We start from the raw sequence: 13413 nt of genomic DNA, 5'->3' as shown, positions 1-13413 counted from the left end.
TATCATTATCGTAATCATTTTCAAGAAACGGCATTAAACATTTACGCAACCTACAGCACTGAGGTATGTCGTGAACTATTTACTACTCAATCGCTCTGAGATACGCTTCAAAAAGGCAACCAATCGTGTCAAGAATGTAACACCCGAAGAAAATTACCACAAATTAAACTGTAAACTCAGCCGTTGTCCTTTTGAGAGGCCGCCCGTAATGGGAGCTTCCGCAAACAACCCACATCCCTTCGGTGGGCCGAGCAAACATCGGCCATCTCGCCGGCAAACAGTAAGCCTTTTGCTGGTGCCAAACGGATCCTGCGGGCCCTGAGCCGTGTTGTCGGGTAAACAGCATCTCCGCCCTCGTGCACTTCCTGGAGATTATTAACGCATTAACAGTATCGATCACCCGGCACCGGTGGTGCTATGAGTGAATACACAACTGGGACCGACTCATCCCCTAGCGATCGAGTCGGTTGGTCACGGGGTGAATTGGTCACTTTCTATCACCCCGGGCCGGCCGGGTGGCTATCGATGTTTTACATAGATTACCAGACTTTTCAATTAAAAGGACACCACCGGACGGCCGCAACCTGCTACATCTGGAATCGCCCTGTGCCACCGATTCCATTTCGACTTCTGGAAGCTCTACGATAAGCGCCCCAACATTGCCCTGAAAGTGTTGAGGTATGTGTGTGGGTTTGATTGGATTGGAAACTGCTTGCCGGTGGCATTTTCCTAAACGAACGTAGGGGATTATAAGCCCCGGGGTCGGTGTGGCGGCGATGCAGCAGAATCCTTCAGCCGGATTCACCCATGTCGGGTTTCAATTGAAACGCCAAATCGGTAGCAATTAATTGTGGTCTGTCGTAAGACGGGTCGGCAGGCCGGTCGCCTTGTGCTGCAAGAAACTACGGGGCCCACTAATTGAAAGATTAGAGGGGAAATCTTCCGTGGGGTGACAGTCAATTTGGGGCGGGCGGGCGGTTGACAAAGCTTATTGGAAGAAAGTGTCGAAGTGCGGGATTGAAGTAATTTCGTTTGAAGTGTCATTTCGCAGCGGAACAGTTGGGACACACCGAAACATTATTTACTAACTTACACTCCTTAATTGGCCTTGCAAAACCATTTTTCCTAGTATATTTCCGCTTCATTTTATTCTACCTTGGAAAGGATCGCCTTTTTCGCGAATCAAAAACTCCGACCGAGCGATTTCGCTGCTTCATCAGTAACGATCTCGTTCCGTTCTCACGTGGGGCAATATTTCACGGCCGGTGTCGGTGGACGGTCGTTCACGGAATTTTAAATTACCCACGGCAAACGGGGGGTCCAGAAAGACGTTCTGTACCCGAGTCGAAGAAGCCGCACCCGGCGAAAAGCTAGACTTACGTCACCGAGCCGAGGTCGGAGTGGAGCGTAACGTTCACATCCGTTTGCGTTTATTTGCCGACTGCGGCCGCCGTCTAATTGGTAAACACTGAGTACCGCCGTTTGGTGCGATAACGTTGCGGGCTCCACTTCCGGTGGAGCGGGACTCACAAATGCGCCACATCCGATCCGATCGCCACGGAAGGGGCCATCGTCAGCTGGGCTCAACGATGCCGGCCACGATGACCCGGAGACTCGAGACCCGGTTTTCGGTGCACCAGAGACCAGAACCATCCGGTTCATTCGTTACGGAAGCGCCAGCCGATCTTGCTCCTAATATGCTGAATTATGCTCACGACCGCAAACTTGACGCCCCATTCCCGGGGCCGGGTCGTGTCGGTATCCTAAATTCTGGTTTCACCGGAAATGTATTTCGTCGGTCGCCGAGTTCGGGCACAGGGTGTTCCCGGCGAGCGGGTTGAATTTAAATACACCGGGCTCCGGGCAGCCGCCGACAGCCACGTATGTTTGCCACGTGCACGACCAGACCACCAGGCTGCAGCTGCCTTAATTAAAAACGATGAGCTAGAGTTGAGCAAATACTGAAACGGCCAAAGTATTCCACTTGTAATTTATTAAGCATCCGCAAGTCCGACCATGTATGCTCGGTGAGCCAAACTCGACCCGTAGAGCGTGTGATTTGCGTATTTTTAGTCCTGCGCCCGCGTTACGCAAGCATCGCGCGCTGAGGCCCACCACGTGGCAGAGCCACCACGTGGTGGACGCACACGCGATACGGAAGATTTCACCCCGAAACGCGGCAAAGAACATCGCCGTGCCGAGGAGCCATCTGGACAGCCGCGGCCGGCCGGTAAAATCCTTCCGGAACCACTTCCGCTGCATTGGTGGCAGATAAATAATTTCCCCGCCCCAGAGCGGCCGTGGCGCATCCTTAGACCCTCCGCCGCCACGGGGGCGCGCGTAAGTAAGTGCGGCGGGCGATAACGATGAAAAACTGTGCATAAATTGTGGTGGCCATGTGGTGGTGATCGGGCGGACCCCGGCGGACAAGGTGACCAACACGGAGCGCGGAGCGTGTAACCGGGAACCGCGCCGAGCCGAGCCGTTCGATGGAACGATAAATGTGTTCCCGTTCCGTAACGGTTCCTGGGCCGGTTGCATGCGGAACGTTCGCTTGCGCGTGTGTGTTTTATTTTTCGTCGCTCAGAATTTATGCCCGCGCGAAAGATAGTTTCCGGTTACACGTCCTGATACGCTGCGGCGAAACGCGCCACTTCCGGGCGCGACGCGATGGACGGACCCGAGCGCGCGAACGTTGAAAGCATCGAACATCGGTGTGCGCCCTAAACGATGCAAACAACTCGATAGCATTCCGTTCCGTTGCAGTGGCCGCCGGCTCGGGCTGGAAATATAGTGGCGCAGCTTTCGGAGGATTAATTGGAAATTTATTTCTTTATCAATTTGTTGCCCTACAAATACGGCCCTAACCTTCTCTTAACGGTGATTTTTCCAATTTTTATACCATTTTAGACCTTGGAAGTACGTTTATCGGTTGCCTCCTTCGCTGGTTCTTTTGCTATTAATTTTAAATTTAGTTCTCTATAAAATGTATTTTATATTGAGCCTCTGAGCAAAAATCCCAACATGAATCTTGCTTCCCCAATAATTACGAGACCCTGTAAAACCCCAGCTACCGACCAAAAATTATTTCCCAATTAACGTGCCAACACAATCTCGCTTCGCACTTCCCTGGTTCCGATGTTGAGCGTCCCGAGATTGCTTTCCGCTGTTTGTTACTTGATGATTTTAATCACATTTGCCGCTCCTGGCGGACGGCGCTGAACGGCGCTTTCCAACGGTGCACATTCGGCACTCGTCACTAGAATTTAATCAGCCGTTTTCCGACATGGCAACTTCCCACACGTAACGCAACGCCATCGTATAAATTACGCCGAAAGCTAATTGAATTGTGCATCGCGAGTTTGCAAATGGAAAACTCACTGGCCGCCTCCGGTTGGTGTGCCTAAATATTGCATTGGCCCGTAAAATTATGTTCGCTACCCGTTCGCTACGGAAAATCTTCCAATTTCGGGGCCGGTACTCGGGGCACCCGAAATTAACGGACCCCATCATCAGTCACACGGCTCGGCTCGGCTCGCAACTTTGTTTGTGCGAATCAGCCCTAACGGTTGTTGGGCTTCGCGCTAATGCACGGCGTTGATTATCGTCAATTATTCCTTCTAATAATGAGTCATTAGTCGGGCGCAGAATCCCGCCGCAGAATTCTGCAAAGTGTGGCCCTCGGAAGTGTCGAGCAACAAATCATGGCGTTGTTGTGTGTTGCTCCGACGCCGACGCCGGTCGGGGTTGAGTTACGACGACGATTGTGGTGCTTCCGATTCATTCAGTGGCAGTCGACGTTAATGTTGGCCATTATTGGCGTGTTGTTAATGACTTACCTGGCCCATGATTTACACCACTGCCGCCGTACAGCAAGCCCACTTTCGAGCCAATCCCCCCGAGTGACGGCGAGACGTTCGTTAGCGAACGTTATTCACGCTAACTTTGAACATAATTTTCGAACATAACGATTTACTATACATCACACAATACGCCCGGTTAACAATGGCTAACAATGCGGGGTGGCAACGAAAGTTTCGCGAAGCGAAAACCGTGCCGACGCGGATTGTTCCCCGGGAACCCGGGGCAATGCATAATTCCTGGGCGTGCTCTGGGGCCGAGAAAAAGTTCGGGCACACGGCAACATAATCTAACGAACGGCGGGACCTTCTTTTATCTCCCCGATGCCGTGCAGAGTCTTTATCGGTGCCACGGACGCCAAACTATGCACATATGCGGCGCCCGACGATGCCCGGTGACACACTCATCCTGTGGATGTCCTTTTTTCGTGTGAGAGACTTGCATTAATGCTATTCCGGTGGCCCCCGGACAGCCTGAGCGCCGCGCCCCCTGGTGTCAGACGGAGCGATAAATTTTTAACGACCTTCACCGGGGACGGAACGGAACTATCTCGTCGGCACTCGGCGCTGGGCTGGGGCTGGTCCGGGAAGTGTAGTCGTTTTTGGAAATAGTTTCAAATGTGTTCCACTTTTTCCTTGTTCCACACACGGAGACAGAGCAGAGGGTCGAAGGGTGACTGTTTTCGGGGTTTGCTTCGCCAGTCGCTGGCTTCCTTGGGACTTGGGAGCTTTTTACGAAGTTAGCACCAATCCGTGGGCCTCAACTTTTGGATTATTTATTGTTTGCAGCGTACCAGCGTTAGTGTCGATCCAATGGGGCGACCTCCGCCCAGGAAGATAGTATCGGGGCACCACTTGTAACCGAACGAAGGACACACACCGGACCAGGATCTGGGGATGGAACTTTTATGATTTATTCGAGATTCCTTTTCAATGGGCCGCCCCATAATCACTGCGCATCGTACCTAGCGCGGGCAGGACGGCACGTCCTCGTTTGCCTTCCATTTTTTCTCCACCTTTCTCCCAGTAACCGTTTTGTGTGGCACTCCGGTTTGAAACATATTTTGTTTTGGTAATACCGATTTATTGCCCCGCCCGCCCGCCGCCAGTCGATCGAATCCGACTGCGAGTCGTGTGGTTTTTGCTGACATTATTGTTCCGGAATCTGGCCAACAAAACCGACGCCCCGAGATGCGCCAATTAATACACCCGTTTTACTCGCCACGATTCGCGTTGCGGTGGCCGCCGGGACGAGTTGGGAGTTAGTTCGTGTTGTTGGGGCCCGGGTTCCGGTGCCGAGCGGAAATATTAAACAGTAATTACAATTTTCACCAAACTTTCCCGTTTGCCGTAGTACACGGAACCATTGCAGTTTCCAGGGCGAGGCCCCCCGGGGGAGCGGCGGCCCGAGACTCGTGACTGCTTTTCCAATTAGCGTATTCTCGTGTTTTTCTTGTGCTTTTTTTCTGCCATTCGCTTGAGCGCGGCAACATTTTCCGGTTCCCCATTTTCAGTCGCCACTGCCTGGAGGCTGGCTGGAGGCTGAAAAGTGAAAATTTATATCCATCATCAGGCGGCTGACGTGACCCGGTGCCCGGCCCGGCTGGAAAGCGTGCTTTATTCGTTCCAATGGCCGGTACCGACCACGGAAGTGGCCCGACTGCCCGGCTGCTCAAAATAACCTGTAATTGGATAGTTGGTTTCGGGTTTGGAAGGACCAGATAAAGCAGTTTCCCTGAAAGAGTGAAGTACGGCGCAGAGTGTGGAGAATACTAATTAATGGCATTCGGCAGCCGGCACTGAGCCTGCCGGCCGGCCATTGCTGGCTTTTAAGGGCCCATCGGAGAAGAAAGAAGCCAGCGCGTGGAGTACGTGCCCGTAATTACATTGCTGTCGGTGAAATGCGGTTTATAAACAACGACGTGTGGCAGCATTAAGTTCCCGCTTTTAGCCTCGCGAGCTGTGCCCGTTGGCCACTTTGAAACGGAGCGTTTGTACCAGCTTGATCAAAAAGTTCCCGGAATGAAAGTTTTTGGCGGAAAGTTTTGGCCCACTGTGACTTCTTCCTGTTTAATCGAATCAAAAAATCACTGAGAGGAACGGATGACCTTAATGGAGATACCAAACATAGAGTCTTAAAAATATTTTGAGGAGTCCATGTGGACCACTTTGAAGGAAACAATATCAATTTTGAACAGTATCTAGATATCGTACACTTTATAGATAAATTCTGGGAACTTTTTAACCAAGCTGTGGTATGTTTAAAACTTTCTCACCGATGATGCCTTTTCATTTATTTTTCATTAAACCAAGGCAAAGGACTAAGCAGAGTGCTTACCGGTGGCCGAGTCGGAGCAATTTCATTCCAAACTTTGATGGAAATTGAACGTGAAAAACTTGTGACTATTGTGTTGGCGAGTTCGCCAGGCCGCGGCCAAGATCAGCCAAGTGGCGTGCAGCAGCAACCAATTTTAACGCCCCGCGATGACCGGGGCGATTATCACCGGCACCGGCAGCCGGTGAGAAAACAAACTTTGGCGAGAAAACTTTACCCTGGCTGCCCTGGCTAGCGTCGGGTGTCCTACGGTTCTTTGGTGGCTTCCACAACCCGCCCGGCGGAAGCCGGAAGTACTTGGCGGCAAATTGTTTTCGATGCCCCACAACTATTCTTCGGGATGTAGTTTTATTTCCATTTGATTGCTCGCGAGGTGGCATTAAAAAGTTTGCAAGCGACAGAAGTCAGAGCTAGAACATGCGTCACGCGGTGCCTGAAAGAAGTTCGGTCCGGGTTTGCGTCTGCAGCATCACCTGGTGTGAGATCTAGGAGAGGGATATCCAGGAGATGCGTCAGAGAAAAGACCGAACGAAGCTAAATGGAGTCTCAATTGAAGAGCGGTGGTCAATTTTATTGGATTCCATGCTCTACAGCAGCATAAATGGTAGAATGTGCGCCGGCAAGCGAAGCAAGGACACAGTGCAATAATGCTCACAGAATGCATCATGCCCTGGAGCGGCTCCATTATTAAATATAGTATACAATCCCGGACAGCAATTTATAAAGCAATCTTCGTTTTGCTCGGTATTCGCTACAGTTTTTATATAAATCTGAATCAAGTTTGTATTGCTTGAAATCGATTTGCTCTCCGGTCTGTGCCGATCGAGCCGAAGGTAGGACAATCTGATTTTTCACTGGAAATTGCAGTAATGGAGACAGAGTGATGTTCGTTCCATAGCTAGGTCTGCCGCCCTGTGGCGGTCAACAAGGAGCAGCGTTTTATCGAAAATTGCATTCCATGACGGCCCGCTCACGGCACGGTCTTTGAGTCGTCCTTCTCGATGTCCTAGCAACAGATTGCCGGTTTACGTCAAACTAAACTGTGGAACAAGCATTACGCAAATATCGCTGCTACTAGAATGTGTTTGCTTTGGGAAGATTATTAAATTCTGCATGATTGAGGATGGTGACTGATTATTACTCTCGCCACTCTCGGTCGTTCGGTCGCATAATCCGATGGTACCGTGTTTGTCCAGTACCAAAGTTTGTCCATTGCAAATCCAATTTCGCTCAACTAACCGGTGGTGCCCGAATTATGACGCTCATCACGCTCGTTTGTTAAATAATTACTCACCCAGTTCCGGAACTACAACCACTTTTTTTTTTTCAGAATGAAAAACCGGCATTTTCCGACGGCTCCGAACGGCCATTGGCCGGCGAGGTTTATGCTGGCTGGTGGAAAGTAAATTTTCGGTTAAAAGGAAAGCTGAGCGACTTATCTGCACGTTCGCGGGCAAATTTATCCCGAGGGCGGCCCGTGTGTAATTAAAGGGGAACATAAATTTAATTAAAATTGCAAATAAATTACACCCATATCGCGGCACTCGGCCGGCCACTGGCCGGTGCCGTAACATTGCCGTTTTTTGTCCCGATTTCGCCAGCAGCATCGTGGAATTCGATTCGCTTCGCCGTCCGTTTTCCTACGTTTTTGCTAGGATTGTTTGACCAATTCTTTCGACGGTGCCGTTGACTGGAACTCGGGACTTTTATATTTCGAATTGATTTCAACAAAAATAAGGCACGAGCAATCAATACGGCGGCAGGCCTTTGATGTTCGATACGAGTTTTATTACTCAAGGGAGAATGACGCTACTTTGAATCGTTGTTTCGAAATTGAAATACACTTTGCGTTACATAAAAAAGGGGTTTCGAAAAGTCTTTTCGTGCGAAAACTCTCTGTCGACATAAGCCGACCATCAAACGCCGGCTTTACGCTGACCATTACGGTGCGATCGACTGATTAACTGAGTTCCCAGTAATATCATTCTTCATCAGCATCAGCATCAGCATCATCATCATCAGGGGCATCCGCCGTTTCGCAAAGCGACCGAAAAGGAGCCATGTTGGTGTCATTTTTAATTAGAACCGTTCGGGAACCGAGGAAACGCACAGCCCATCAATCGACGGCGTCGACGTCGGGCGTCAGATATCGTTAGCCGATGAAAAGCGTTGGAAAATGATGGTTGATGGTTTCCCGTTACCCATTGTTTGGTAGCCAAATTGTTTTTTCCCCGATCCGCCGCCGGATGATGAAAAATGGCGCGAGCCCCTTTCATTATTCGGATCAGTTTTCATTCTGCTGCCATTTCCATAGCGAGTCGCGGACTTATTTTAAAACATAGTGCCAAACCGGAACCAATGGAACAATGGAGCTTTGTTTTGGCGATTTTATTTCGGTACACAGTATTAGCTAAACTCTGTTACACTCACGCCCACCGTTTAGTCGTGTTTTATGCGTCGCCTCAGACTCGCATAGACGGCCACCATGAGCAGGACGATCCAGGCCAGCAGGGCCAGCAGGTCGCAGCCGTAGGACAGGTCGGGCAGCGAGACAAAGTCAAGGAACCGGCGCAGCTTCCGGAAGTAGCAGAACACCTCCGGGCAGTCGAGGTCCGGCCGGTCGAAGCCGTAGATCGCGTGCATCGCCCCCTCGAAGGCGTACCGAACGAAGGACACGTACAGGAGCGGCCTCAGCAGGGCCGACGCGTCGCGCAGGGGCACGAAAAAGCCGGAAAACAGCGACGCCGGCACCATGATGAGGATGCTGACGAAAACCGAGCTCTGCACCGGCAGCAGGCTTCCCAGCAGCAGCCCGAGCATCTGCGAGATCCACCCGAACAGCAGGCAAACCAGGGCGAATGTCCCGATCCGGAGCCACTCGAGCGGCTGCGACGTGAAGTAGTAAACGATGAGGAAGAACACGGACGACGACAGGACCTGCGAATGGCGCCGGCGAAAAAAAATGGCCAACCAAATGTAATATTCTGGGAAGGCTCTCCTCTTTCGTCCGTGCACGTACCAGGGTCGGCAGTTCGACTATGATTTTCGCCCAATAGTATGCCCTCAGGGAGTACCAATTATTTTTGCTTTCCAACACGAAACTGGCCGACTCGCGGGGGTCTGCAAAGGAACGGGCGGAACAGAGTGTTACTTCGCCCAGCATGCGGGCGGGACGGTGGTACTACTTACACACCAGGACGGCCGAGACGATGCTAGTGAAAAAGATGGCGTAAAGATTGATGATGAGCACGGCCGTGTTGGCCAGGATGCGGTCCGCGTTGTTGCCGGCGTTGTAGAAGGCCACGCTGGTCAGGAGCGCGATCGCGATGTTGATTAGGATGCGGGCCTTGAACTGGAACTGTGGGGGGGAGCGAGGTGTGAACATAAACCGGGCTCTGTAGCATTTTTCATCATTCTCTTAGACTTGGGGGGCAACCCCGGGGTCCGGTTCTTTGGAGATGAGTCACTGTACGCATGACGCGGCTTTCGACCGAGGACTTTCGAAGCCAGTGCCTTCAAAGGGTCCTACTTCGGAGGATTGTTTCATTTTTAAGTTTTGCAAATGTTTTAAATTAATCAAATCACTGAACTACAACTGAACCTCACAGTCAAAATGGAACCTTACAGACCTTCGCATTCACTTACCGAGTCCCGCAGAGTGCACGTGGCCGCCCGTCGCAGCAGAACCACAAGCTGCTGGCGCGTGGTCAGCGCGTAGCGTTGATACGAGGCATCGACACTTTTCTCACTCACCAACGGTACCGACGGATTGTCGTTGAAGCTGTCCTTTTCCTCCTCCAATATTAACCACCGCAGACGGTCATCGTCCTGTTCGAGACTGGCCACTTCCAGCGCTGTTGAGAATCGACCTGCTATCAACCACCCGAACGGACGAGATCGGTAGCCTGTTCCTTCTTACCGTAGTCGGCCGGATTGTGCGAAACGGGACACTCGAGCTCGAACTGGGCGAAACGGGACACCAGCGAACCGGTGGGACCGCTGTAGATCCGCCGTCCGCGGGACAGTACGTACAGGTCGTCGATCAACGGGAGCTGCTGCGAGTTCGGCTGGTGGATGACGCAGGCGATAACGCGACCCCTGAGAGCCAGCTGCTTCACATAGCTAAGCACCTGATAAGCGGCCACCGTGTCCAGTCCGCTGGTCGGCTCATCGAGCAACATCACCCGCGGATCGGACAGCAGCTCCACGCCGATCGAGAGTCGCTTCGCTTGCCCACCGGAGATGGCCCCGGTCAGGGTGTCGGCGCATCGCTCGAGTCCGAGGATTGCCAGCAGCTCCTGGACACGCACCCGTTTCACTTCTGGGTCCGCTGTGGCCACCTTAAACTCCGCCGCATACCGTAGGCTCTCCTCAACGGTTAGGCTCGACCACAGGCACACATCCTGCTGGGTGTAGGAGATGATCTTCCGGCACCGACGCTCCGTTACCCGCTGGCCATCGACCCGCAGCTGCCCGGTAACGTGTGCTCTCCTGGCGAGAGAGTGCAAGTTAGTGTCCAGATCCAGGGGACCGTTACTTCGTTTGGAGACCGTTACTTGAAACCCGACAGGACGTTCAGCAGCGTAGACTTGCCGGCACCGGATGGCCCTATGATGCCCACCAGCCGCCCAGAACGGAAAGAACCGGACAGGTTCTTCAGGATCGTCGAATGTGTGCGATCTTGTATGGGAAGAGAGAAAGGAAGAACCGGTCAGTGATCCTGGTAGACATAGAACTGTGACGTACCTTGGCGATGCTTTGCGCCGCACGAAATGTTTCGAAACGATAACTCGAACTCTGGCACGGCCGGGAAGCTCTCCAGCAGCGTGTGCAACGGAATCGTCGAAGTTTCACTCCTCGTATCCGCCATGCCCGGGGTCCGAAATTTGACACTGTCCAACCGCTAGTCGGACGATGACTGGCTAAGGTCCGGTGCGATTAACGACGGCCGACCGAATCCGGCGTGATAAGAAATGATTCCGGTTGGGGCCTCTGTCTGGGCCTTGACTCTGACCGTTGTTTTTTTGGCAATCTGAACTCCTGCATCTGTAATTATCTCCTTCGCTTGAGCTCTGTCTGATTCGGGGCAAAAATAGAATAGAACCGAGCGAAGCACAATCAGAAGCGAAGCATAGACAAACAAACAACACGACATTCCTCGATGCGTGCCTGTGTTCCTGTTTGGTTCCTAGTTTCGGTGAGGAACTTTTCGAACGCTGGCTCCGTGCGGCAACAACTGCGGATTGTTTATGTTTCATAATTAATTTGCTGGATTGCCCGAGAACATGTGAAAGAAATTAATCACCCTTCGTAGGCCGCAACCGGACATGCAAACGTGTCAACTGTCGTGACAACCAAACAGTCAACACGAATGCAAGTGCCCAGGAATGGCCGGTGTGCTCGTGTTCCCATTTGCCCATTGTGTTGGCCAAGTGTTCCGGTTGCATACTCTTTTAAGTTTTTCACCAACAAACATGGCCAGACCGGATCTGGCTTCACATCTTCATCGAATGCAACGCAGTCTATGCTGGGCTGAAACAACACTTTACGATAGCGAGTGTCGGCCTACGATCCGGCGCACCAGACACACCGGAACTAGGTCAAGCGAAGTGCTTTGTTGTCGTGCACTGGCAAAATTTTGATTGCAAACCACCAAGATGGGGCCAGGAAGAAGATACAACCCGGGGCTTGAGCATTATTTGTGTTGGCGAGGAAATAAAAAAGGGATCCCCTTTGTTTGAGCGCATATGTCGCCATCTAAATGGTTTCTGTATTTACATGCGGCACACAATTGAGGGCAATCCGGTCAGGCGAAGAGAATGTTTGTCCATAGGTTTAGCCCAAATGCAAACCGAAACTCACCTATGCATCTGCGCCTCATTGGAATTAGCTGGACAGGTTCGGTCGACAAGTTGTTGGTGATAAGTTATAAGCTGTGAGGCTGTTTTCTGCTATGAACATTTCCTAAGAGTTTGTTTTGTAGAAAATTGCCTAACTCCTAAACGAGATCACATTCCACAGCGTACCGCAAACCATGCCTGCCTTTTCCCCTTAAAATGGTCATCTGGTCAAACTTTGTTACGGCGGGTGTTTCACGGGACAAACTTTCACGTAGTTTGACAGTCTTGGTGGTCAGGACGTTATAGCAAACTTTTCACGATCTCCCAGAACCCGGTGCCCGTGTGAATGTTAAGCATCGCACGTTATCAGTCAAACGGTGCGCTACATTCCTCGGTCCGGGAACGGAAGTCGCCAGCGGGTGAACCGGCCGGCGAATGGTGTATGCAAGATGGATGCTGCCGATAAAAGGATAATACTTTAATAAATTCCTCATCCCTGCGTAGTGTGGCCGTGTAGGAGGAGGGATGTTCGAGCGGATACCAGACATTTCTCTCTTTGTTGAACGCGTGGCAAGGACTGGACGATGTCGGCATCTAGGGCGTCGTTGGGCGATTTAGTAGAAGTTTCATGTTCGCAATTATTGTAATCCGGTTTGGTACGTTCAGTGCACCGACAAAACACTCATTCGTATCAGGTAAAAAGGAAAAATCGTTCATTTTTGGTCCATCATTAAAATGGAGCAATATTTACAAAATGGATCACGCAAGCAAACTTATCTGAGTTAGTTTGGAACAAATGTTGGCGTTATCTTTTACATCGAAGCATCATTTTACGACTAAAAAACTCCATGATTTTTGTTCAGTCACTCAGCGTTCTTATAAACCATCTTTAAAAAGGGAGGATTTTAGTTACATTTTCCATAAATAAATTAATTGGCTATGAGCGATCCAAAACTTTTAGTGCTTTATAGTTGGTTTAAAGTACCTGCTATGGTACTTAAAGCACTGGTTCATGCTGGGGATATAACACTATGGATCCCTCTAACACTAGGCTGTCTGGAAGAAGAAGCTTTGGAAACGAGCAAGAACCCGAGCAAGAAAATCTTCCAGAGAGAACAAATTATAAGACAGTTTCATAGAATTAATTAGTTCTATTTCATTGGGTTATAGGCAGCGAAAAAACATAAATTTCCATATAACAAACTATAACCCAAACTAAACTAAATTAAAGTGGTCCTGGTATTGTTAAAGATGTTTTTATCATGGAAGAAAACATTAATTACCATATCTCGATTGATCATGTATCAATTCCAGTCATTTATAGTGATTTAAGTTTGGATGAAGAAATAAACTTTGAATAATAGTTCATAGGTTGATG

The 13413-nt window shown here is 50.6% G+C and overlaps 1 protein-coding gene across 1 annotated transcript; it reads right to left on the bottom strand.

Moving 5' to 3' along the window:
• Window positions 1-8634: 8634 nt before the first annotated feature.
• LOC128271060 (ATP-binding cassette sub-family G member 1-like) lies at window positions 8635-11065 on the bottom strand. The gene is made up of 7 exons (XM_053008492.1): window positions 10942-11065; window positions 10752-10875; window positions 10115-10686; window positions 9841-10064; window positions 9385-9553; window positions 9215-9315; window positions 8635-9132 (listed from the first exon to the last, which is right to left on the bottom strand). The coding sequence occupies exons 1-7, from the start codon at window positions 11063-11065 to the stop codon at window positions 8635-8637; spliced, it is 1812 nt and encodes a 603-aa protein (XP_052864452.1).
• Window positions 11066-13413: the final 2348 nt, after the last annotated feature.

The sequence above is a fragment of the Anopheles cruzii genome, chromosome 3 (assembly GCF_943734635.1).
Source record: "Anopheles cruzii chromosome 3, idAnoCruzAS_RS32_06, whole genome shotgun sequence".
In the NCBI taxonomy this organism is placed as follows: domain Eukaryota; kingdom Metazoa; phylum Arthropoda; class Insecta; order Diptera; family Culicidae; genus Anopheles; species Anopheles cruzii.
This window is presented reverse-complemented; position numbering and strand designations above follow the sequence as displayed.